The 23,143-nt window shown below is 40.3% G+C and overlaps 2 protein-coding genes across 2 annotated transcripts; both read left to right on the top strand.

Annotated features, from left to right (window-relative positions):
- The first annotated feature begins 171 nt into the window (after positions 1-171).
- Positions 172-22,780, top strand: eIF3f1 (eukaryotic translation initiation factor 3 subunit f1). Its single transcript, XM_028312781.1, has 6 exons — positions 172-311; positions 548-694; positions 1,272-1,495; positions 2,283-2,408; positions 21,698-21,850; positions 22,548-22,780. Exons 1-6 carry the CDS (start codon positions 203-205, stop codon positions 22,620-22,622), a joined length of 834 nt encoding a protein of 277 aa, XP_028168582.1. The 5' UTR covers positions 172-202; the 3' UTR covers positions 22,623-22,780.
- On the top strand, positions 2,772-7,639 carry LOC114358741 (long-chain fatty acid transport protein 1-like). The gene is made up of 6 exons (XM_028312780.1): positions 2,772-2,962; positions 3,695-3,753; positions 5,309-5,452; positions 6,113-6,186; positions 6,460-6,681; positions 7,305-7,639. The coding sequence occupies exons 1-6, from the start codon at positions 2,808-2,810 to the stop codon at positions 7,590-7,592; spliced, it is 942 nt and encodes a 313-aa protein (XP_028168581.1). The 5' UTR covers positions 2,772-2,807; the 3' UTR covers positions 7,593-7,639.
- Positions 22,781-23,143: the final 363 nt, after the last annotated feature.

Below are 23,143 nucleotides of genomic sequence, written 5' to 3'. Positions count from 1 at the left end.
TGTATAAAGCAAAACACGCACCGGAGATCTGACTTAATGATAGCGGAAACTTGTGCAGATTACCAAATTAAGTTATATGAGGGGTAAAAATTATGGTTTTAAAAAAATCAACAAACAAGTTTAATAACGTTATCTGTTATTTTATCGAACGTTTTGACTTCACACTTTTTCCCATCACTCACTGAGTCCTTTCAAAACCAAAATGGCGCTCAATCTAGTTGTCAAGGTTCATCCTGTTGTTTTATTTCAAATTGTGGATGCTTACGAGCGTCGAAATGCAGATTCCCATCGAGTTATCGGTACCTTATTGGGTAAGCTAATAAATAATACCACATACTTTGAACTTTGGGGAACATACTTTCATTTTCATGCCGACGTCATGTGGATATTCTTAAAAATTTTCTTTTGATTCCTGAGTTATTATGTGAATTTATGTTCCAACTAGCTAATGACGCTTGTATTTATCCAAATCAAGCTGTTTCTAAGTCTGTAGAAGCTATTTAAAGAGGTTTTACATGTGTGTAGAGAGGTTATGTTTTGGTTGTAGGGACGTCAGACAAGGGGGTGGTGGAAGTGACCAACTGCTTCTGCGTGCCTCACAAGGAACATGCCGACCAAGTTGAAGCCGAGCTCAACTATGCCATGGATGTATATGAGCTCAACCGAAGGGTAAATGCTTCAGAAAGTATTGTTGGTGAGTACCATATTTTCAAAGTTGTGCACAGATCATTATTATTCTTATTTGTATTCTTTAATGTGTATTCTTCATTTATGTATGTATGTATTCTAGCAAATAAATTATTGAATTTGAATTTACCTGCTCTCTGATATTCCATCCTTAACATTTATAATTGAGCATAGAATTGGCAGTAGGGCACTAAAAAATAAGTGCAGTAGTAAGTGTGAGTGAGTGTATTTCTTTTATTTATAGATTTATTACAACAAGGTGCTGTACCCACATTTGTTTGTGTCTATTAACACCGACAAATTAAAGTGAGATTTCATATAAATAGCAAGATTTGTTTGTTATTAACTGTCGTTGGGCTGTTACAGGCTGCTAGCATGTATGAAAAATGGTCTTGCCTATCTCCCTCAATCTAACACAAGTGTACCTATGTTATTTCTCCCTTTCATCGCCAATTTGAGGCTGGTTATGCTAGCTAGATAAATAAATAAAATCATTTGGCAAATACATTTACTATCGGCTGTTGCTCCACAAACATGATGTTCAGTTTTGGATGCACTATATTTTCACATCTGCTCTCTCCCAGGCTGGTGGGCGACGGGCAACGAGGTGACGAACCACTCGTCGGTGATCCACGAGTACTACTCGCGCGAGTGCCGCGAGCCCGTGCACGTGACGCTGGACACCAGCCTGAGCGGCGCGCGCATGGGGCTGCGGGCCTACGTGTGCGTGGCGCTGGGCGTGCCGCGCGGCAAGCAGGGCTGCATGTTCACGCCCATCGACGTCTCGCTCACCAGCTACGAGCCCGAGGTGGGTGACGTCACAGGTCGCGGACACCAGCCTACGTGTGCGTGGCGCTGGGCGTGCCGCGCGGCAAGCAGGGCTGCATGTTCACGCCCATCGACGTCTCGCTCACCAGCTACGAGCCCGAGGTGGGTGACGTCACAGGTCGCGGACACCAGCCTACGTGTGCGTGGCGCTGGGCGTGCCGCGCGGCAAGCAGGGCTGCATGTTCACGCCCATCGACGTCTCGCTCACCAGCTACGAGCCCGAGGTGGGTGACGTCACAGGGCGCGGACACCAGCCGAGATATTCAGTCAAAGAAGTTTGGATTGGTGCATACATAATATTACAGCTATAGATGACCTACACTGAACCGTCCCAGCTTGACATTGTCAGGAGGGCGCTACTGAGGCTGGTTTTAGTGTCACGCGGACCGTCCGGTGCGGACCCGCTCCGCACGGCCAATCTGTATGAACTTCTAGGGAGTGTTTTAGAGTAATGCGGTCCGGAGGAACCGCTCCGCTCCCTAGCAGTTGACAGTCCGCATGACACTAAAACCAGCCTAACTATCAATGCTTGTTAGTTTTTGATTTTTGCCGTTTCAATATCTTTGGATTATATTATACCCTAGTATAGTTATGAGCACACCACCATCTATTTGACCACCAGATTTGAGTATTGAGTATTTAATAAGTGTAGGATATACTAGAAAAGACTTATTCAGTAATCGTTACTAATTCTTATTAGATCCCTTAATTTGAAAGAGGTTTCAATCTGCCTTAACAAGCCTTAACACCGTACGGTAACCTTCCAGATCGTGGGGCTGAACCTGTGCCAGAAGACGATGGGCGGCGGCGGGCGCTCGCGGCAGGTGCAGCCCGCCATGGACCTGGCGCAGGTGGCCGACGCCGCCGCCAAGCTCTCCTCGCTGCTCGAGCAGGTAACGTTGATGTNGACACAAGGGGCGCGACACTAGGGGCGCAGGAGACTAGACACTAGGGGCGCTTGAGACTAGACACTAGGGGCGCATGAGACTAGACACTAGGGGCACTTGAGAATAGACACTAGGGGCGCTTGAGACTAGACACTAGGGGCGCTTGAGACTAGACACTAGGGGCGCTTGAGACTAGACANATGACTAATGGTTAGACGCGCGATGAGCAGATCTATCCAATGGCATTAAAATGTCAAAACCGCCAAAAATCGACTTAGGCGGTGTTGTTAGCTAAGGGACGTTATGTCTAGCAGTTGACAGCTTTAAGTTGATGATAATGATGATGGTAACTGTTGTCTCCCAAAATAACCTGATAAAGATGATAATGCTCCAATCTGATGACAAATGGTAAACCTCTTCCCCCAGGTGGCTCAATACATCGGCGAGATGTGCCGCTACCTGCTGGCGCAACCGGCGCGCGACACGGACGCACAGCACCGCGTGCGCATCATGGTCGGCAACGGCATGCGTCCCGCCATCTGGCAGCAGATCGTTGACAGGTAACACCTTCATTCTTTCGATCGATCATGGGAAAAGCTCATACTCAATGGAAACAGAAGGCAAGCCCGAGTGATCACGGGTGCGCTAAGACACTACACTACAAACCACATGCTCTACAAAATGGGCCTAACTACGGATGACGGCTGTCGAGCATGTGGAGAACATGCGGAGTCCATGAAACACCTACTGTGCGAATGCGACGCGCTAGCTAGAACTAGAATGGGTCTCCTGGGGTCGGCTTATCCGACACCAGAAGAATATAGGTCCTTCTCACCCAAGAACTTGATTCACTATATGGATAGGATCTTTGCAGATGAGGGGGGATAAAGGTATAGGGAAGCACAAAAGATCCCAATGGGTCGACGTGCTCTGCGCCCCTAAATAAGATAAGATAAGATTCATTCTTTCATTCATTTGGCGGAAAAAAGTGTCTGGAAGCGCTTGCTAGCGCTGAGAAACGAAACTGTTGTCGGTGAGGACACGTTTGCTAACTTCAATAGTGACGTGTTTCATTCATAGTTAGCAGTGACAGCGCTTACCGCTTAGCGATCGTCATTTTGCTTACAGCGCTTCCAAGCACTTTATTCCAAACGCACCCATTCATTCTGAATTTTCGATCTCACTGCATCTGACTGGCATCTCAGTTCTCACTTGTTAGATCCACCCCAGACCAGCAGGTATTTAGTCAGTCTTTGTTAGTAAATATAATAATAAAACATTGTTTATTCTAGGTTCAAAGTACCGCAGATAAACGAAATCTACGGAGCGACGGAGGGCAACGCCAATATAAGTGAGTAAATAACTTGAGTACATTTAGGACAGTATAGTCATCACAATAACAATAACACGACAATAACATTTATCATTTTCTCTCCCGATAATTCGTGGACTTTGTCTAACGTTGTTTACGTTTACTTTAAAATGAAACTTTAACCTTGTTTTTTTACAACGGACATCTTTCAGATAGTAAGGCAACGACCTCATTTGTTTTTGCATTTTTCATATAAGTAGGTACGACGCATTAACAATTTTATGATAATTTATCTAATTGCGCAGCTTTTGGAATAAAAATAGCAATTACGTATAATATGATAAATAGTCTGGTCCTGTTATGATTACCTAAATACTAATATTTAATACATAAGTTTCATTAAATTTAAAGACATAAAGGATATTTAGTAAATTAATCAAACTGAACTCTCAAAACATAAAATTATCCTTTACTAATCTATACGCCCTTGACACTGATTTATGAGACACAGTGGTAAATAAATACACATAAGTACCTACAACATACGTTATTACTGCAATATTTTGACTTTGCATCATCGGAAAGACACCGATGCATTTAACTTTTTTTATAGTGAATTGAATAAAAAAGTGGTTATCAAACAGGGCATTTAAAAAGGAAATTTCAAACAGGGCATCTAAAAATGTCGTTGCAAACAGGCCATTAAAGGCCCCTTATTGATACGGTTCTACACCAAGTCAATCGTTTGTGTCAATAAACATGGTAGTGGAGTCCTCGATATTCAATAATTTACCACTAGCTACTAGCGTATTCACATTATGCCTTACAATTTACAGTTTCACAATGTGGAGTCAGTTGCGTGTGTTGACGAACCACTTTCTACACAGTTGTTGTTGGACCGGGTAGAAACCAGTTTGTCAACATAGGCCCTAAGGACACAGCAACTTTAAAAGCTATACCCACTAATTAAGTTCGCCTTTTTTGTGTTTGTATAAATAAAGATTTTAAAGACCTTTTTTTAAAGCAAATTAAATAAATAATAAATAAATATCCTTGGACATTTTACACTGCGCCTCTAGTCCCAAACTAAGCAAAGCGTGTACTATGGGTACTAGACAACGGATATCGTTCTCGTTCGTTCGTCTTCGTTTCAGCCAAATGACGTCCACTGCTGGACAAAGGCCTCCCCCAAGGTTTTCCACAATGAACGGCCCTGCGCTGCCCGCATCCAGGCTCTTCCCGCGACCTTTACCAGAAAACGCGACAACGGATATAAACATACATAAATACTTTTTTTTTGTAAATACATAAATATTATACACAGTAACACCCAGACCCGTCACAGAAATTAAAATTCATCATTTCAATTTCTGCCCAGCCGGGAGTCGAACCCGGGACCTCTAGGCATAGCAGTCCGTTCTGAACCACTACACCAAACGGCCGACAAATTAAACACCTAAAGGCGGGTTATCGAGTACTCAATACCCGTCCACATATGCGATCATGATACGCGTCGACGATACGGATACGGTGATCGGATCGGGCAAATGATACATGTCTGGACCCGCCTTAATATGCCTTTATCATGTACCAGTAAACGTGGACAACACACTGGGCGCGGTGGGCTTCCTGCCGAAGCTGGTGCCGACGTGCCTGCACCCCATCGCGCTGGTGAAGGCAGATGAACACGGCGGCCTGCTGCGAGGGCCTGACGGGCTCTGCATCCGTTGCCTGCCCAGTGAGTACCATACAGTTTTCAGCAGTCTTGAAGGTTCTCTCCATACAGCAGTCCAAGTGCGGCTTGTTCAAGTGCATGCCCAGTGATTAGTCTATCACCCGTATTCACAAACATTACTATGAGGTTTCACAGTGCGCATGAACACACAGGGTGACATATTAACCAATTAAGAGCTCTATTCAACACTGTGCGTTCGATTTGCTGCTTCACTTAAGCAAGCATCGTTTGTGAATACGGGCGTATATCCCGTTTCCAGCAATCTGTATTTCACCATACTTACGGCATGGTATAAGCATGGTATAATAATTAATAAATAAATAAATAAATAAAGCCCAAGCCAAGTTTGTTCATGCGCTTCTCCATTGGGTGTAAACATAAGTAACACAAATAAAGAAAAAAAGAAAAGAAAAACTTGACACAAATAAGACTGACACAGAATTAACATAAACTAACCAGGTTAATAAATAACCGTGTCAAATATCCGCTCACTTACCTCATAAACGCATAAGCGAGTCAGGTCTTCCACTTGTACCCATTGCAGGCATTGCACATCTTTTAAGGAGTTCCTTCGAAACTACCTTCAAATACAAACTTCTCCATAATGTTATTCTCTACACAGTAACTGTGGCCGTTAATAATATCATTTTTTTTAAATTTCAGATGAGCCGGGGATGTTCATCGGTCTCATTGCGCAAGGCAACGCTTCCAGGGAGTACCACGGATACGTCGACAAGGTAACTCTCAATAAACCACGACAGCAAAATTGCTGTTACGCATATTTTTAGCAATAGGTATTATTATTAATCCTGAGTTACTTAAATGGCTGCCACGACACAAGCTCAGCTTAGTGCAGCAGCCGCTAGATAAGCAGACTGTATACCCTTTATGGCAAATAAATACTTTTTACTTTTTTTATTATGCGTGACAATTTCGTATAACTTTTTTTGTCCTACTTGTCACATTATGTAAGTTACACAGCATATTCAATTTTCAACTAAACATTCCAGACCGACAGCAACAAGAAGCTCGTCCGGGATGTATTCCAAAAGGGCGACGCGGCCTTCGTGAGTGGCGACATCTTGGTAGCCGATGAGTTAGGCTACCTGTTCTTCCGCGACCGCACGGGCGACACCTACCGCTGGAAGGGAGAAAACGTCGCCACGGCTGAAGTGGAAGACGCTATGGACCCTGTTCTGGGGCAGAAAGCGTGCGTCGTCTATGGCGTGTCTGTAAGTATTGCTTCTTTAATTAGATCCGAGAACGTAGCCTCGATAAAAGGGCGACATCTTGGTAGCCGACGAACTTGGCTACCTGTTCTTCCGCGACCGCACGGGCGACACCTACCGCTGGAAGGGGGAAAATGTCGCGACAGCTGAAGTGGAAGACGCTATGGACCCTGTTCTGGGGCAGAAGGCGTGCGTCGTCTATGGCGTGTCTGTGAGTATACTTTTTGTTTTTAAAAGATTGGTCAATCTATCTATATTTTGCATTAGCAACGCTATTCAAATGTCTCACTCCGGATTGACATCTGTCATTTTTAAGATGACGGTTATAAGCCGAAATTCATATGCTGAATGAATGGGTCAATTAGCATATTACATAACTTGAAATATGAAGGCCATGTTATATGCATTGATCCTGAAATCTAATTTTAATGTCAGAATACCTTATGGGGGTACCGAGCGAGAGGTGCAGGGGAGGGCAGCTTCGTAGGGCACACGAGGGACCCTATCTAGAAACATGTAACCTCCTTTGGGTTAGAATGCCCATTGCTATGTAAACCGTAGCTGTCAATTGATTTGATTCATATGTATATCTAATGTAATAAAGCACATTTTATCTTACCTTCCAGATCCCTCAAACAGAAGGCCGCGCTGGCATGGCGGCCATCGCAGATGCGTCTCGCTCGCTCTCACTGCAACAACTGGCCCGTGATCTCGACGACTCGCTGCCTTCATACGCTCGTCCGCTATTCCTGAGGCTCGTCAAAGACATTGAGATCACCAGTGAGTATAAAATAGCACTTATTACAAAGGCCATAAGTGTATTATTGCGGACGAGTCTCGCTCGCTCTCACTGCAACAGCTGGCCCGTGATCTCGACGACTCACTGCCGTCTTACGCGCGCCCGCTGTTCTTGAGACTCGTCAAGGACATCGAGATCACCAGTGAGTATAAAATAGCACTTATTACAAAGGCCAAAAGTGTATTATTGCGGACGAGTCTCGCTCGCTCTCGCTGCAACAACTGGCCCGTGATCTACTAGACGACTCGCTGCCTTCATACGCTCGTCCGCTATTCCTGAGGCTCGTCAAAGACATTGAGATCACCAGTGAGTCTAAAAATAGCTCTTATTACAATCGGATAAGATGTCTAGTGTTTACCTGTCGCTTCAGAAACTGCGTGACTTAGACGACTCAGTTTTTACTCCAACACTCTTCTTTCGACCATCATGTTACAAACAATGCAGCGACGACAACTACTTACTATGGAACGCAAAAAGTGTCGTCTGACTCGGTCTTTATTCTAGATTCTCAAGGCTAATGGCAAAGGCACAGATATGGATTAGAGTAGATACAGCAAGTTGCACCTCAAAGCGTGTCATTCCGATATGTCCAAATGGACATACATGGTCGAGTGATGTTCATGTAATCCGATTGCAATAATCGGTTACGATGATTTTACGAGGACAGTAGTACGAACACGGTAGAAAGAAGAAATTATTTACTGATTGAGAATTGTAAATAACAGCACAAGTAACAAATAATTAATTAGAATAAAGTAGCAGTAGAAGAATTATAAAGTAGGATTGTTTTTAATATTATTTGCAAATTAATAAAAAAATGTATAATATAGAATAACGTCTACCGCTACAAAATTATTTTAATCCACAGTCAGACTAGCTATAAATTTAACAAAATATCAGTTTTATCGGAATTAATTAATTTTCGAATCGAGTCACACGATTTCTTTCGATGACTTTGCGAATGCAGTACGATGATACGATTACTTTTACGTTGCGGCAATCACTAAAATTCGCTAAAATGACACTAATGACGTTTAAAAANAGTTGTTCTACGGTAAAAAGTTGTGAGATCCATGTAATACCAAGTCCAGGCCAGGAAATCTTTAACGTTTTACATAAATATATTGACTTGGCCATCGTATGAAAAGTATGAAAACACGTGTAAATTAAATTATTTAGTGCGATGGCCAAGTCAATAATTTATGTAAAACGTTAAAGATTTCCTGGCCTGGACTTGGTATTACATGGATCTCACAACTTTTTACCGTAGAACAACTGAGTTGCGAGACTTGGTTTTTTTGACAAGTATTGTTTTTGATGGGATTTTCTCTTTTCCTACCTTCTTATCATGTTAATTATATCGATAATGAACCAATCACTGCAAGTAACCTGCCAGGGCCACTCTCTGGGGTTGCATGTAGGAGATTTTGGTTGGTATGCATCTAGCCAAGGCTACTCCTTGGGGATGTATACATATACCTAACTTGATATAAGCTTCCTATATCTTTCCTCTTCCTACCCACTTAATGAGTTTATTATACTGGATAAATGTGAACCGATCACTGCATGTACCCTGCCAGGGCTACTCTCTGGGGTTGCATGTAGGTGACTTTGGTTGATATGCACCGAGCCAAGGCTACTCCTTGGGGATGCATATACCTAACTTGATATAATAAGCTTCCTATATCTTTCCTCTTCCTACCCACTTAATGAGTTTATTATACTGGATAAATGTGAACCGGTCACTGCATGTACCCTGCCAGGGCCACTCTCTGGGGTTGCATGTAGGTGATTTTGGTTGATATGCATCGAGCCAAGGCTACTCCTTGGAGGTGCATATGTCACCGGAAAATAACAAGACTCGTAAGTTGATCAATTTTCTAGGTAGTTGATCAACTCTCGGAAAATAATAAACGGCATTTGAAATGTACTATTTAACGCATATATTTTAGTAAGTTGATTAATTTACGGCGTCTTGCCGTTAAATCATACGACAAAGGCGAGGTGAACGTTGATTGGCTAAAAGACTCACGTGCTTTTACACCGCCCCCCGCCACCCGGCCGCCGCCATTACCGGCGTAAACGTAAACAAATCTATCTAGTCCGTACTTGTTTTTCTTTATTTACAGTAGTAAAATTAGCAATTGTTGTTTTGTTTGGTAATAATTATCATTATAACGCGTCATTTTATTTATGGTGAGTGAAATGGAGTCTGTAGTGGTAGAAATAAACGAACAATCAGTGGGCAATACTAGTTTTGTCGATCGAGAACACTTTGATGCAGAGTTACAAAAGTACTACAGTGGGCTAAGTACAGAAAATAAAAAAACTCAGTGGACAAGTGATAAAATCCAAAATGTTATTCAAATGATAGAAGAATACAATCTTGCTAAAACTTTAGGTAAGCGACCATCTGATAAGCAATATTATAATGCAAAAAAATATGATATAATGAATATTGGTGACGAAAAAGTTTTAATATTAAAAAGAAAATCCCATTCTGATCCAACGATACGGATTGTTCCTAGCGCTGAATTCTACCAGCGAATACATGATGCCCACGTTGAGACTGGTCATGGACGGCGGGACAAAATTATTTATGCCCTGAAAGATAAGTATTTAGTACCAATATGGGCCATTAATATTTTTCTTAAGCTGTGTAAAACATGTCTTTCGAAGAAAAGTTTTCCCAAGCGTGGCATAGTCGTAAAACCATTGATTTCTGACGACTTTAATAGGAGAGGACAAGTCGACCTTGTAGACTTTCAATCCTCGCCTGATAATGATTACAAATGGCTTTTGCAATACCAAGACCATTTGACCAAATTTTGTTTTTTGCGACCTTTAAAAATTAAAGAAGCGAAAGAAGTAGCGATCGAGATACTCAAAATATTTTTGGAAGTTGGCTGCCCCAATATCCTCCAGAGCGATAACGGGCGTGAGTTTACAGCAGCGGTGTTAAAAGAAATTGTAAGTTTATGGCCATCGTGTAAAATTATTAATGGGAGACCGAGATACCCGCAAAGCCAAGGAAGTATAGAACGCTCAAATCAGGACGTGAAAAATATGATACGGGCATGGATGGTAGATAACAATTCTACCAACTGGTCGATAGGGTGTTACTTTGCTCAATTTCACAAAAATTCGTCATTTCATTCGACTATTCAGAGAACACCGTTCAAAGCCTTGTTTGGGGATGACCCAAGAAGTGGTCTTACTTCCACTCATTTATCTAAAAACATAATAACTAAACTGGAAACTGAAGAGGACCTAGAGAGATTTTTAGAGGGCGCTAACAAAGAAAATGACAATTTACACAATCTTGATACACGTAAGACTGATAAACAAGAAGAAGTTGCCAAAGACGATAATGAGATACAAGCATCAAGCAACTTTAATTTGCCACTAAATACACACACAACAATTAATGACATTCATCCAGAGAAAATGAATGAGTCTGAAAATGCACCCATCCCCACCGGCAACAGCGAGATCATAATTTTAGACCAAGCCATAGTTTCTATTCATGATACACTTAATACTTCTGTAATTACTGAAGAAATAACAATATCAAACACTAATATAAACATATCCAAGACAAATGAAAAAGAAGAAATACCGGTTGTTGACAGTGAAATCACTATTCCAAACGACTGTGACATAATTTCTACTGAAATAGCTGAAAACCCAAGTACTTCGTTATGCCACATTTGTAATCTAGAAACATCGGGAACAATTAGATGTCAAAGATGTAATGGCATGATTCATGTAATGTGTGGAGTGTCGAGTGAAGACGAAGGTAGTAGCTGGCAACTGATCTGCAATTTGTGTGCAAATGAAAATAGCATTTCGCGAGAGAGAAGAGAATCACACCAAAATTTAAAAAGAGCCGCAGACAAAATGATAGCTTTGTCGTCTAAGAAATGGCAATGCCAGATTTTGTATGGAAGGTGGCGTCTTTTTTTTTTCGCGCGGCCATCGACCAAACTTTATTTTTTGATTACAAAATAGTGTAATAAACCAAACTTACTATGACATGTATACCTCTAAACTCAGTCTGAACTGAGTTACGAGCGTTAGAAGTTTGATGATTTACATACTAGATTTGCTTTTTGCGCGCAAGTTTTGTAAGAAATTGCAACAAAATATTGCGCTATTTTTTTATTGCGCTGATTCTGCTCCATACTGAAACTGATGTCTGGAGCCTTCAATGGATGGTATTGTTTGTTTACACATACAATTTCACTATTTTGTTGCAATTTCTTACAAAACTTTGCGCGCAAAAAGCAAATCTAGTATGAAAATCATCAAACTTCTAATGCTCGTAACTCAGTTCAGACTGAGTTTAGAGGTATACATGTCATAGTAAGTTTGGTTTATTACACTATTTTGTAATCAAAAAACAAAGTTTGGTCGATGGCCGCGCGAAAAAAAAAAGACGCCAATTTCCGGCATTGTCTTTTAAAGATATTGATATAGGAACTACAGTGCTTGTTGAAGTGCCTAAAGTAGACAGGGGGCCTCTGGACAGCAAAAATATAGTAGGCAAAATTTTAGAAAAAAGAAATGAACTGTTCAGAGTTGGCACTCCTTTTGGAATTATTAGTGACTGGATTCCAAGAAACGCTGTCCTCTCTTCACCAAATACGGTTATATCTGGTGATATTCCACAGGTAAGAATATTATGTAGTAGTTATTTTCAATACCAGAAATTCAAGACAAAAATTCAACTCTGACTTTTTGAGTTTGTTGTTTCATTTGAAATCATTTTCTTTCTTACAGATAACATTGCCATTGAGAACCATAGCAGCTAAATGTTCGTCATTCGGTGGGCAAGGAATAAAACAATGCAATTGCAAAGACTTTAAAAATAAACAATGTGTAAGTAACAGGTGTAATTGCAAAAAAGCCAAAGTTTTGTGTAACTCTAGATGCCATAAATCATTAACATGTAGTAATAAGTAAAATACAAATACGATTAATATTAGATATTCAGACTGTACTGACTGATTAAACTGATTATAATACGTATTATTAATATAACTTACAATAATAAAAGCTCCAATATATTTTTTTAAACATTTTTCATTTATTATTTAACTATATAGCATAGACGAACTTTAATATTCCTATCTCTAAAATATAAATATTAAAACAACATATCTAGGTGTTTGTAACTCTATGAATAAACACTTGCTAAATGCTTACAATTCATGCTGTCGACCAATCAGAGAAAAGTGTATTAAGTGACGGATAATAGTGTACCGTCAAATAGTACACTGGGCAACGATTGGCCCATTTGTGGATGATTTTACTTGTAGCAATATAGTTAATTATTAAATTACGGCTAGGTACCGTAAGTTGACCAATTAACTGAAATTCAATGCGTTAAATAGTACATTTCAACTGCCGTTTATTATTTTCCGAGAGTTGATCAACTACCTAGAAAATTGATCAACTTACGAGTCTTGTTATTTTCCGGTGACACATATACCTAACCTAATATAAGCTTCCGATATCTTTTCTTTTCCTACCCACTCAATGAGTTTATTATACTGAATAAATGTGAACCGATCACTGCATGTACCCTGCCAGGGCCACTCTCTGGGGTTGCATGTAGGTGATTTTGGTTGATATGCACCGAGCCAAGGCTACTCCTTGGGGGTGCATATACCTGATAAGCGTAACATATTTTCCTTATTCTTACCCTCTCAAAGTGTTTATTAAACTTATGAAATATATGGGCTGATCACTGCATCCACCTTGCCAGGGCTACTCTCTGGGGTTGCATGTATGTGGTTTTGATCGGTATGTACCAAGCCAAGGCCACTCTTTGGGGGTGCATACCATTGAGAAAACGTATGACCCCGACTATGACCATAGATACTTGTTCGTTACATTTCGTGTTTATTAAGCAGAATCATGTCAGTTTCAGCTATGGACATGAACTACGAGAGGCGCAGCCAAGATAGACGGCTTGATACTACAGTGAACGACCTAGGAGCACCTGGTACAGGTCGAGGTCCGGACCTAGGAGTACCTGATGGTCGAGGTCGTGGCCTAGGAGTACCTGATGGTCGAGGTCGTGACCTAGGAGTACCTGATGGTCGAGGTCATAACCTAGGAGTACCTGACGGTCGAGGTCGTGACCTAGGAGTACCTGATGGTCGAGGTCGTNGAGGTCCGGACCTAGGAGTACCTGATGGTCGAGGTCGTGGCCTAGGAGTACCTGATGGTCGAGGTCGTGACCTAGGAGTACCTGATGGTCGAGGTCAAAGTTTACGAACACCTGATCGAGAAGAGCAACATGACCCAGGAGTGCCCAGGCTACAGGGCCGGGGTGATGACGAGCGGAGTTTGCGACTGAATGACTTACAAGATCAACGCAACAGAAATCAAGTAAGTGGAAACGCAGAAACTAGGAGACGACGTTATAGGTCTTCATCGGAAGACTCTGATAATCCCGGACCATCAAATAAGCGAAAACGAATATCTAGGTCTAGAAGTAGGCAAAACGAATCTGATATTTTGGACAAGTTCTTATCAATTTTAAATCAGGTCAAGAGTTCAGATAAACCAAGGCTAAATTTTAACACGAATGTGATTCCTGAATTCGACCCTATGTCGAAAGATCAAACTATTTTGACGTGGCTAACTAAAGTTGAAGAATGTGCAGAAATTTATGGGTGGGAGGATAAGGAAATTATCCATTATGCATTACCAAAATTAACAGGGGTCGCTAAGTCATGGTACCAAGGGTTACCATCGCTACTTTTTTCATGGTCTGAATGAAAAAGAAAATTAATAGAGTCTTTTCCCTGCCGCGAGGATTATGCTGAGCTCTTGACCGAGATGTTAGGTAAAAAAGTTCGATACGGGGAATCTCTGGAGCACTATTACTATAACAAGGTCAACCTTTTAAATAGATGTAAAATATATGGCAAACAAGCGGTAGATTGCATACTATACGGTGTAGAGGATCGGGCAGTAAAAGTAGGCGCGCAAGCAGCTCAGTTTTCAGAACCAGAGCAAATACTTAAGTATTTTCGGACAGTAAAAGTTGGTCAGGTTAGGGGATAGAGATCAAACAGAATTTCGGCACCGCAATGATCGCAGATCAACTTTGAATCCAAGATCCAATACTTCCGGGCAAAGTTTGTCAAATAACAATGTTAAGTGATTTAACTGCAATGAGCTTGGACACCGTAGCTTAAGATGTGACAAACCAGCCGTAAAATGTACATTTTGCGAAAAAATGGGACATCGTCAAGAGCATTGTTATAAATATAAAACCAGGGAAATTTTAAGTCGGGACCAGGGGCAGGTTAAAGATAAAAACGAAAAACAGGTTGCGAAGATAAGTATCGATGACTCTAATAACAAGTACATTCTTGATATTAAAGTTGATGATAATATCGTAAAGTGCTATGTCGACTTGGGAAGTCAGTGCTCCCTTATTAAAGCTAGTAAGGCAATGGAACTTGGACTCAAGGTTGATATGTCTAAAGATTTACCAATGTTAAAAGGTATAGGAGGTAATGTAGTGATCCCAGTCGGAGTGACGGTGGGTACGGTAGACGTTCAAAATGTAGTGGAGACTATTACCATGTACGTTGTCGAGGACTGTGTGATGAACCAACCGATTTTGTTAGGACACTCTTTTACGGAAAAACCTGATATCATTATAACAAAAACTCCATCGGAACTAATCTTCCAAAGAACTACAAATACTAAGATGTCCTTAAAACTTGTTAAACAAGTACAAATACCCAGCTTTATGACAAATCCCGTCCTCGTGAGGTCTGATTCTCCAATAACAGGCCAGATTTTGGTAAATGGTTCTTTGCGAGGCCCCGAAGGTAGAGAATATTATTTACATCCTGGACAATACGAAATTAAGGATGGTAGGAGTACTCTTCTGGTGTATAACGCTACATCCCTTCCTATTACTTTGGACGAAAATGTCCTTCTCACACGAGCCACCTTCAAAAATACCTTCAACGATTCTGAACATTTAGAATCTTTTAGTTTGAAGTTTAGTGAATCTGATTTAGATGAAAAGATTAACATTGGTGAAACACTTAGCAAGGAAGAACGACTTAAACTTCAGCAGTTACTTTCGAAGTATGGTGACCGCTTTTCTCATGGTCTAAAAGATTTAGGATTCACAAGTATAACTGAGATGGTAATAGAGCTAGAAGACACACAACCAATTGTCTATCGCCCATACCGACTGTCACTCTCGGAACGCGCATTGGTGAGGGATATGGTTCAAGAAATGCTTGATAGTGGAATTGCTAGGGAATCATCTTCTCCTTATGCGAGTCCTATAGTCCTGGTACAAAAGAAAACGGGGGAAAAAAGATTATGCGTTGACTATAGGGCATTAAATAGAAAAACACAAAAAGATCATTACCCTTTACCTCGAGTAGAAGACCAGTTAGACCGATTATCCGGTAACACCCTTTTCACATCCCTTGACCTGGCTTCTGGGTATTATCAAATATCTATTTCGGAAGAGTCACGGCCAAAAACCGCCTTTGTAACACCTGATGGCCAATTTGAATATAATCGCATGCCTTTTGGGTTGGTCAATGCACCGTCGGTTTTCCAAAGAACCATAAACAAGATATTGCAGGAGGCCAAAATTAAGTATGCGATCGTCTATATGGATGACATTCTCATTCCTTCCAAAGATTTCAACGAAGGCCTACAAAGGTTGGAAGAAGTTCTCAGGCTTCTCGAAAAAGGAGGGCTAACACTAAAACTCAGCAAATGTCATTTCTTTCAAAGTAAACTTGACTTTCTTGGCTTTGAGGTCAGTGCTGACGGGATTCGCCCAGGGTCTATAAAAACAGAGGCCGTGTCAAAGTTTCCCGTTCCAGGCAATCAACATGAGCTAAGACAATTCTTGGGATTGTCGGGCTTCTTTCGGCGTTTTATTAAAGGCTATGCAGTTAATACATCCCCACTCAGCGATCTATTAAAAAAGAATATTACGTGGTCATGGGGTGATCCTCAAAAAGAAGCCTTTAATAAAATTAAAGATTTGTTGACCCAACGCCCTTTGTTATCTTTATACAATCCCGACGCTGCTACTCAGCTGCATACAGATGCTAGCAAAGAGGGCCTTGCAGGCATTTTACTGCAATCTAACGCTAATGGCATTTTTCAACCAGTCTCTTACTTCAGTCGCAAGACTACACCAGATGAACGTAAATTACACTCATATGAACTAGAAACTTTGGCTGTTATTGCCTCACTAAACAGATTTCGTGTCTACTTGGCAGGGATACCCTTTCAAATCGTCACTGATTGCAACGCTTTGAGATATACGCTTACTAAACGAGACATAGTTCCACGAGTGGCTCGTTGGTGGGTCCAGCTTCAAGAATACGATTGTTCTGTGGAATACAGACCCGGATCACGAATGGCTCACGTCGACGCACTCAGTCGCAACCCGGTTGGACGTAGCCGACCTGAGACCCATGTACTTGATTCGTTTGCATTAGAAGAACTTGGACAGGACTGGATTAGTACTGTACAATGCGCAGACGAAGAAGTCAAGCGAATAAAAGAAACCCTAAGCAATCCAGATTCTAAACAGGTAGTAGATTACGTCACTAATTACAAACTCAAAAACGGTCGGGTATACCGCGTTGTTGGCGAAGAACTCAAATGGCTTGTACCTAAAGGAGTAAGGTGGCAGATAGTCAAAAGAAACCACGATGATGTAGGTCACGTTGGGTTAGATAAGACTCTAGAGCGCATAAAAAGACATTATTGGTTTGCGAAGATGCGGCGTTTCGTAAAAAAATGTTACATCTTGCCTCGAATGTGCTCACCACAAAGCTCCTGGTGGTAAAAGAGAAGGCGAACTACATCCCATAGAAAAAGTCAGTATCCCTTTTCATACCGTACATGCAGACCATCTTGGACCATTCATAAAAAGCAAAAGAGGAAATTGTTACTTATTGGTAATAATCGACGGGTTCACTAAATACGTTAATATAACTCCAGTTAAAAACACCAAATCGGTAACGTCTATCAGAGTTATAAAAGAACATATTAGTTACTTTGGTATGCCGTCACGCCTCATCACTGATAAGGGGTGCAGTCCTGTTGTCCCCCCTGGCTAGGGGAGACNACTGCACCCTGATAAGGGAACCAGTTTCACAAGTAAAACGTTCAAAGAATTCGTCACCTTATATGGTATCAAACATATTGAAAATGCGGTTGCGACTCCCCGTGCTAACGGTCAAGTAGAGAGGTTTAATAGAACCATCCTCGATGCCTTGTCCACTTTATCTCACGGTGGAGACAGCAAAGATTGGGACGAACACATCTCAGACGTTCAGGTGGGCTTGAATACAATGATGAACAAGACTACCCAAAAAAGCCCATCTGAGCTTCTGTTTGGGTTCAATATTACCAGTCGATCTCAGGGTATATTAAATGACGTTATCACTGATACAACTAATGTTACTAGTCCGGAAGAATTAGTAGACGTACGTGAAAATGTCAGTCAGAAAATTAAAGAACAACAGGCAAAAGACGCTGAAAGATTTAATAAATCTCGGAAAATAGGAACACGTTATTCAGAGGGTGACCTAGTCAGAGTCGAACGTCAGGTGCCTCATGATGGGCAATCGCAAAAATTAGTTAATAAATATCAAGGACCATATCGTATAGTAAAAGTGCTCCCGAATGATAGATATCTCATAGAAGATACCCCTCTTACTCGTAAACAAGGTAGACGATACGAAAATGTAGTAGCTTTAGATAAAATACAACCATGGATGACTTTTAATAGAAATATTGATTCGGATGACAGTGAAAATGAGGAAAATGAAATTGACAATGTTAATAATTAAATAAAAATTTAATTTAACTGTATGGATGTAATGTAAATAATTTGTATAATTAATAAATAATATTATGTACGATGTATAATAGATTAGTAGTAGTTAGTAAGTAAGTAGATTAATTTTGTGAGATAATAATAATGATTTTTTTTTACATTGTAAGATTAATGAATCATGTATATTAAATATTGTAGGTAAATATAAATAATATAGCACATAAGAATGATTAAAGCGAACGGACTCGCTTTGAACAGGATGGCCGAGTTGTAAGCAATATTCGTAATAATCATAATGAATAATCATCATCAAATATTAATTCATCATTTATTTATTTAAATTACACTGTATTATATTTTTCAAGTTAATTAATTACTTAAATAACCATCGATCGATCGATTACGTCACAACCGGTCACGCCACCCGGCTTGAGAGCGAGCCGTGATCATTGCACGGGGCAAGCACTGCGGCATTCTGTTCAAAGCCTCCGCCTGGAGCAGTCGTCTACTAAGCACACTGTGACTATGCCCATTTGTACTGTGACCTATCTATAATTATTGTCGTGTAATTAGTTAAAATAGTTAAAATTGTAATTTAATAAACTGTTATTGTGAAGTTTACGCAAATAAACGAAGATTACTCCAACGCTGTGGTTTCACTTCTGAAACGATCCTATATAATACATGATTATATTCGGACATAGAAAAATTGCAATTATATCAGGCTATTCATAAACTTATATTAAGTGTCATGAAATATAGTACTCCGATGTCTCAACTACGGGATGGGGGGCTGCGTGTTACGGGGAAACTTCTGGGGACCCATGGTCCAACATCTATTTTATTTTATTAATATTATCTAATATTAAAAACATAATATAAGAATTAATCTGCAAAGATTCCAAACATTGACCTTTCTTGGCCTTCAAGTATTTACTAAGGATCTTCAAAATTTTCAGTTTCTCCGAATGAAATTCAGTTTTGTACACCGCATAGGTGGCGTGCAATTTCCCCCCACTTAACAAAAATAAAAATAATTGTGGCAATGATGCGAAACTAGAAAAATCATTATAATCATCAATACCTACACAATGATGTGTCCTATCTAATGATCTATCTTATCTAGATAATAGCATGGTAGNTGCAATGACTCTAAGACTGAGTCCCAGAATCTCTACGTTCCAGGGCTCTGTACCTGAAGTTTTTGTAAAGCTATTAATCCATCAATACTGCACTTGAACGGGTTCACAACTACGTCAGGCAACATGGAGATTTATGTCACCTTCGTTCCCAGGCGCGCACTTAACTCTGGCATAAGAGCTTTGGCGCTGCTTAAAATTCCATAGCAATAAACTAGCTAACACATTGAAAGTGTTGTGAGAACTATAACATTAAGTTATTTAATTTATTGCGCCCCGCGCGCCGACATATATTATTTAACAATCAAATTATTAGCAGAAGTTTAATTACCTATCTAGTAATACAATTACGTAAAATACAGCAGATACATGCAACGTAATTAACTAGAGGAATGCTGTGATCGATCACTATCCAATAATGGTATTTATTTTTAAATTAATTATTGATTGAATTAAAATGTTTGATGCAATACACTCAAACCAAATTAGCAGTACCCATTTCTTCTATGCTTAAAATTGGTTAATGCCATGGAAATGAATTATTTAATTACTAATTGTTGTACAAATCTAGATTAGTATAAACATGTTGGTGATATTTTAATATAAAATCTTAGATTAATAAAACCTAGATGGATAGTCTTCATACAAACGCTTCGTCAAGAGTGAGGCAAAAATCTTATGTCATTAGTGTCAATTTTGTTGGGGAGTGTAGACAGTTGTAGTGTTTGTATCTACGTACTAGATAGATACAATACGCTGTCTCACGTACACAAGTGATAGGCAGTCACGTGACGTCGTTACGAGTGGGACGAGTCNTTTTTTATGTGACAGGAGGCAAACGAGCAGATGGATCACCTGATGTCCAGATGTCTAGGAATCAATATTATGTTATAAAAAGGCAAAGACGAGATTGAGAAAATAATTTATAAAAGTTTCTTATTTACATGCTGTAATTTAATTGTTCTTTTTTAATAACCCGATAAAACTTGATTAATCTAATAACCTAACCAATAAGTGCAATTGCTATGAATATTATAGAATGGATTGAATTATTTATTTTATCATTTTTTGGGTTATTAATATTAAAATATTAGACTTTATTGTAGAACGCCATTCATGCATTAAAATTTGTTCTTATCAAATCCCGCTAAAATACAACATGTCCGTTTCAAATCCCATTAAAACGGAATGTTCGTAACAAAGTACGCCAAAATGAAAATAGTTTTCATTATAATTCAAATTATATTTAATTTAAAGGTGAATAGGAACTACTGTTAGTATTGCCAGATGACAATAATAATTCGTATCATATATTTTTTTGCCTAAGGCCAAAGCTATATGGATAAGCGGTTTTTTTCAATTTCTCGAAATCTTATCAAAATCGTTTTAGCGGGATTTGAAACTAGACGCCTCATATGTGCTCGCGATTCGTTGAAGGAATCAATTTGAAAACTGACGAACCTTTTCATTCCGTGACTGTACATCCACACTGCGTTTGTAATGAGGGCTATCGTTTTAGCGCTCACCAGTTAGCGCCACTGTAGAGTAAGGTCCTGTCACTTGCTAGTAGCGAAGACAGTGGCGCCAACTTGTGAGCGCTAAAGTGGTAGGAGGACTATTGCATTTGCACTCATCAAGATGGCGCCACTGTAGAGTAAGGTCCTGTCAATCGCCAGGGGTACCAACTGTTAAGTATAAAAACGATAGCCCTCATTGAGGGCAAGCAGTCTTACTTCCTTTTAGATATATGATTACTATGCTGTAATTGTTTGAACTATACTTAGATAGACAGACATAGATTTTTTTACATTGCTACTAAATAATAAATGCTTCATTTAATAATATCGTTTATTAGTCAGTGAATATATTGTTTATTAAAGCCCGGTCGCCGAACACGTAGAATTTCGTCCAATGACCCCAAGCTACCCATCCTTATCGCTCGCGCCTAATTGCTGTCGCGACTGTGCGACGGGCGGCCGCAGTTAGTGTGCAAGTCATTAGTACCCGTTCGCGGGAGATGCCTGGATGCGAGTGGCGTAGGACCTGTCTGTGGAAATCCTTGGGGAGGCCTTTGTTCAGCAGTGGACGTCTTTTGGCTGCAACAAACGAACCCGTTCACCTAATAAATAATGTATCTTGTCCATGAAGTTTTCAAAAGATTCTTGTTGTCATCAATAGTTTCTCAGGTTAGTTGAGGCATAATAAATGAAATGGTTTCAGGTGCTGCAATACGTAGAAGACGTGCTAGCGGAGCGCGTGGTGGGCAACAACGCGGCCGGCCGCCAGCTGCTGGAGCTGGTCAGCTCGCTGCCCAACCTGGCCGCCGACACCTTCACCGACGCCTTCGCCTCCAGCGTCAAGGACCTGCTCATGGTGCGTGTACACTCCCCATCTCTAGTGAGCTCGCTGCCCAACCTGGCCGCCGACACCTTCACCGACGCTGCCCAACCATGTTTTCATGTACTTTGTAGTATCGATACGGAAATATTAGTCATGTATTTATATTCTAATCGTTCGTTCGTTTCACCAAATGACGTCCACTGCTGGACAAAGGCCTCCTCCAAGGTTTTCCACAATGCACGGTCCTGCGCTGCCCGCATCCAGTACGGCTAGCACAAAAAACTTTCGAGTTCGAATCGTTTGCGTATTCGAATCATCGCCATCAAGATTTAGCACGAAAACTAGAACAGGCCCCTTGTGAACGTGTCGTAAAGTGAACTTAGTATCAGAAATGGTTAAACGAAACCTATTTTTTTGAGAATCAAAGTTGTCACCTTATCATTCAAATTCGAAGGTTGAGTATCAAATTTTGTCAAATACGAAAGTTGTCCATGCTAGAGGTACAGGCTCTTCCCGCGACCTTTACCAGATCGTCGGTTCACCTAGTAGGAGGCCTGCTAACGCTACGACTTCCAGCCCGTGGTCCCCGCTCGAGAACTTTTCTGCCCCAACGGCCATCGTCTCTACGAGCAATAGCTCGTAGAGACGATGCAAATATGCCCCGCCCACTGCCACTTGATTACTATTACTAATATTCCAATATTAACACATTATTATTGTGATTTTCCAGGTGGTGACACTAGCCCAGCTGATCAAAACACAACTGCAACTGAACGAGAAATTAACCCTGCTCACCTCGACGTAATTGTGCTTGGCTGGTTTGGATCATTGTATGTATTGTAATATTATTATTACTGAATAAAATTGAGGAACTATCAGAAACAGTGAGAAGTGAAAGTCACATAGTGGTATTATTTGATTAAAACCACATATTTTTATTGAATAAAGTGATTCTACACAATACATGTAACATTTTTTATTTTTATGGTGTCCAACCATTACTTCTAGGAAATTAAAGTACAAGTAAATTGATAACATTTTATTATAAATCAAACTAAACATTACAACAAAATGTACATTACATTAAAAGCTTTTTTACAATTTGGCGCATTTTGAGCATTTAAAAGTATTTTTTATGATTGTTGATTCTATTATCTTATGAATAATTTTTTTAGGAATAAGGCCACAAACTTCACTAATCAGTTATTATATTTTTCACTTTTAGTTTATATTCATTGTAGTTTAAGGCCAGCAATACACGGACAGCTCGAGTAGTTAGTGATCAACATACACGGACCGCTCTTACAGTCAATAGCTTGAAGCTGC

The sequence above is a fragment of the Ostrinia furnacalis genome, unplaced genomic scaffold, assembly GCF_004193835.3.
Source record: "Ostrinia furnacalis isolate ACB-3 unplaced genomic scaffold, ASM419383v2 OfSCF4105, whole genome shotgun sequence".
Taxonomy (NCBI): domain Eukaryota; kingdom Metazoa; phylum Arthropoda; class Insecta; order Lepidoptera; family Crambidae; genus Ostrinia; species Ostrinia furnacalis.
The sequence above is the reverse complement of the archived record's forward strand: the minus strand, read 5'-3'. Positions and strand labels throughout refer to the sequence as shown.

Bases quoted from the DNA above. Each gene is read 5' to 3' on its own strand.
- eIF3f1 (XM_028312781.1), top strand. From the start codon at position 203: ATGGCGCTCAATCTAGTTGTCAAGGTTCATCCTGTTGTTTTATTTCAA. The intron at 1,496-2,282 runs GTGGGTGACGTC...GTAACCTTCCAG, and splicing joins TCACCAGCTACGAGCCCGAG to ATCGTGGGGCTGAACCTGTG. The intron at 21,851-22,547 runs GTGCGTGTACAC...GTGATTTTCCAG, and splicing joins GCGTCAAGGACCTGCTCATG to GTGGTGACACTAGCCCAGCT.
- LOC114358741 (XM_028312780.1), top strand. From the start codon at position 2,808: ATGGTAAACCTCTTCCCCCAGGTGGCTCAATACATCGGCGAGATGTGC. The intron at 5,453-6,112 runs GTGAGTACCATA...TTTAAATTTCAG, and splicing joins CTGCATCCGTTGCCTGCCCA to ATGAGCCGGGGATGTTCATC. The intron at 6,682-7,304 runs GTAAGTATTGCT...CTTACCTTCCAG, and splicing joins GCGTCGTCTATGGCGTGTCT to ATCCCTCAAACAGAAGGCCG.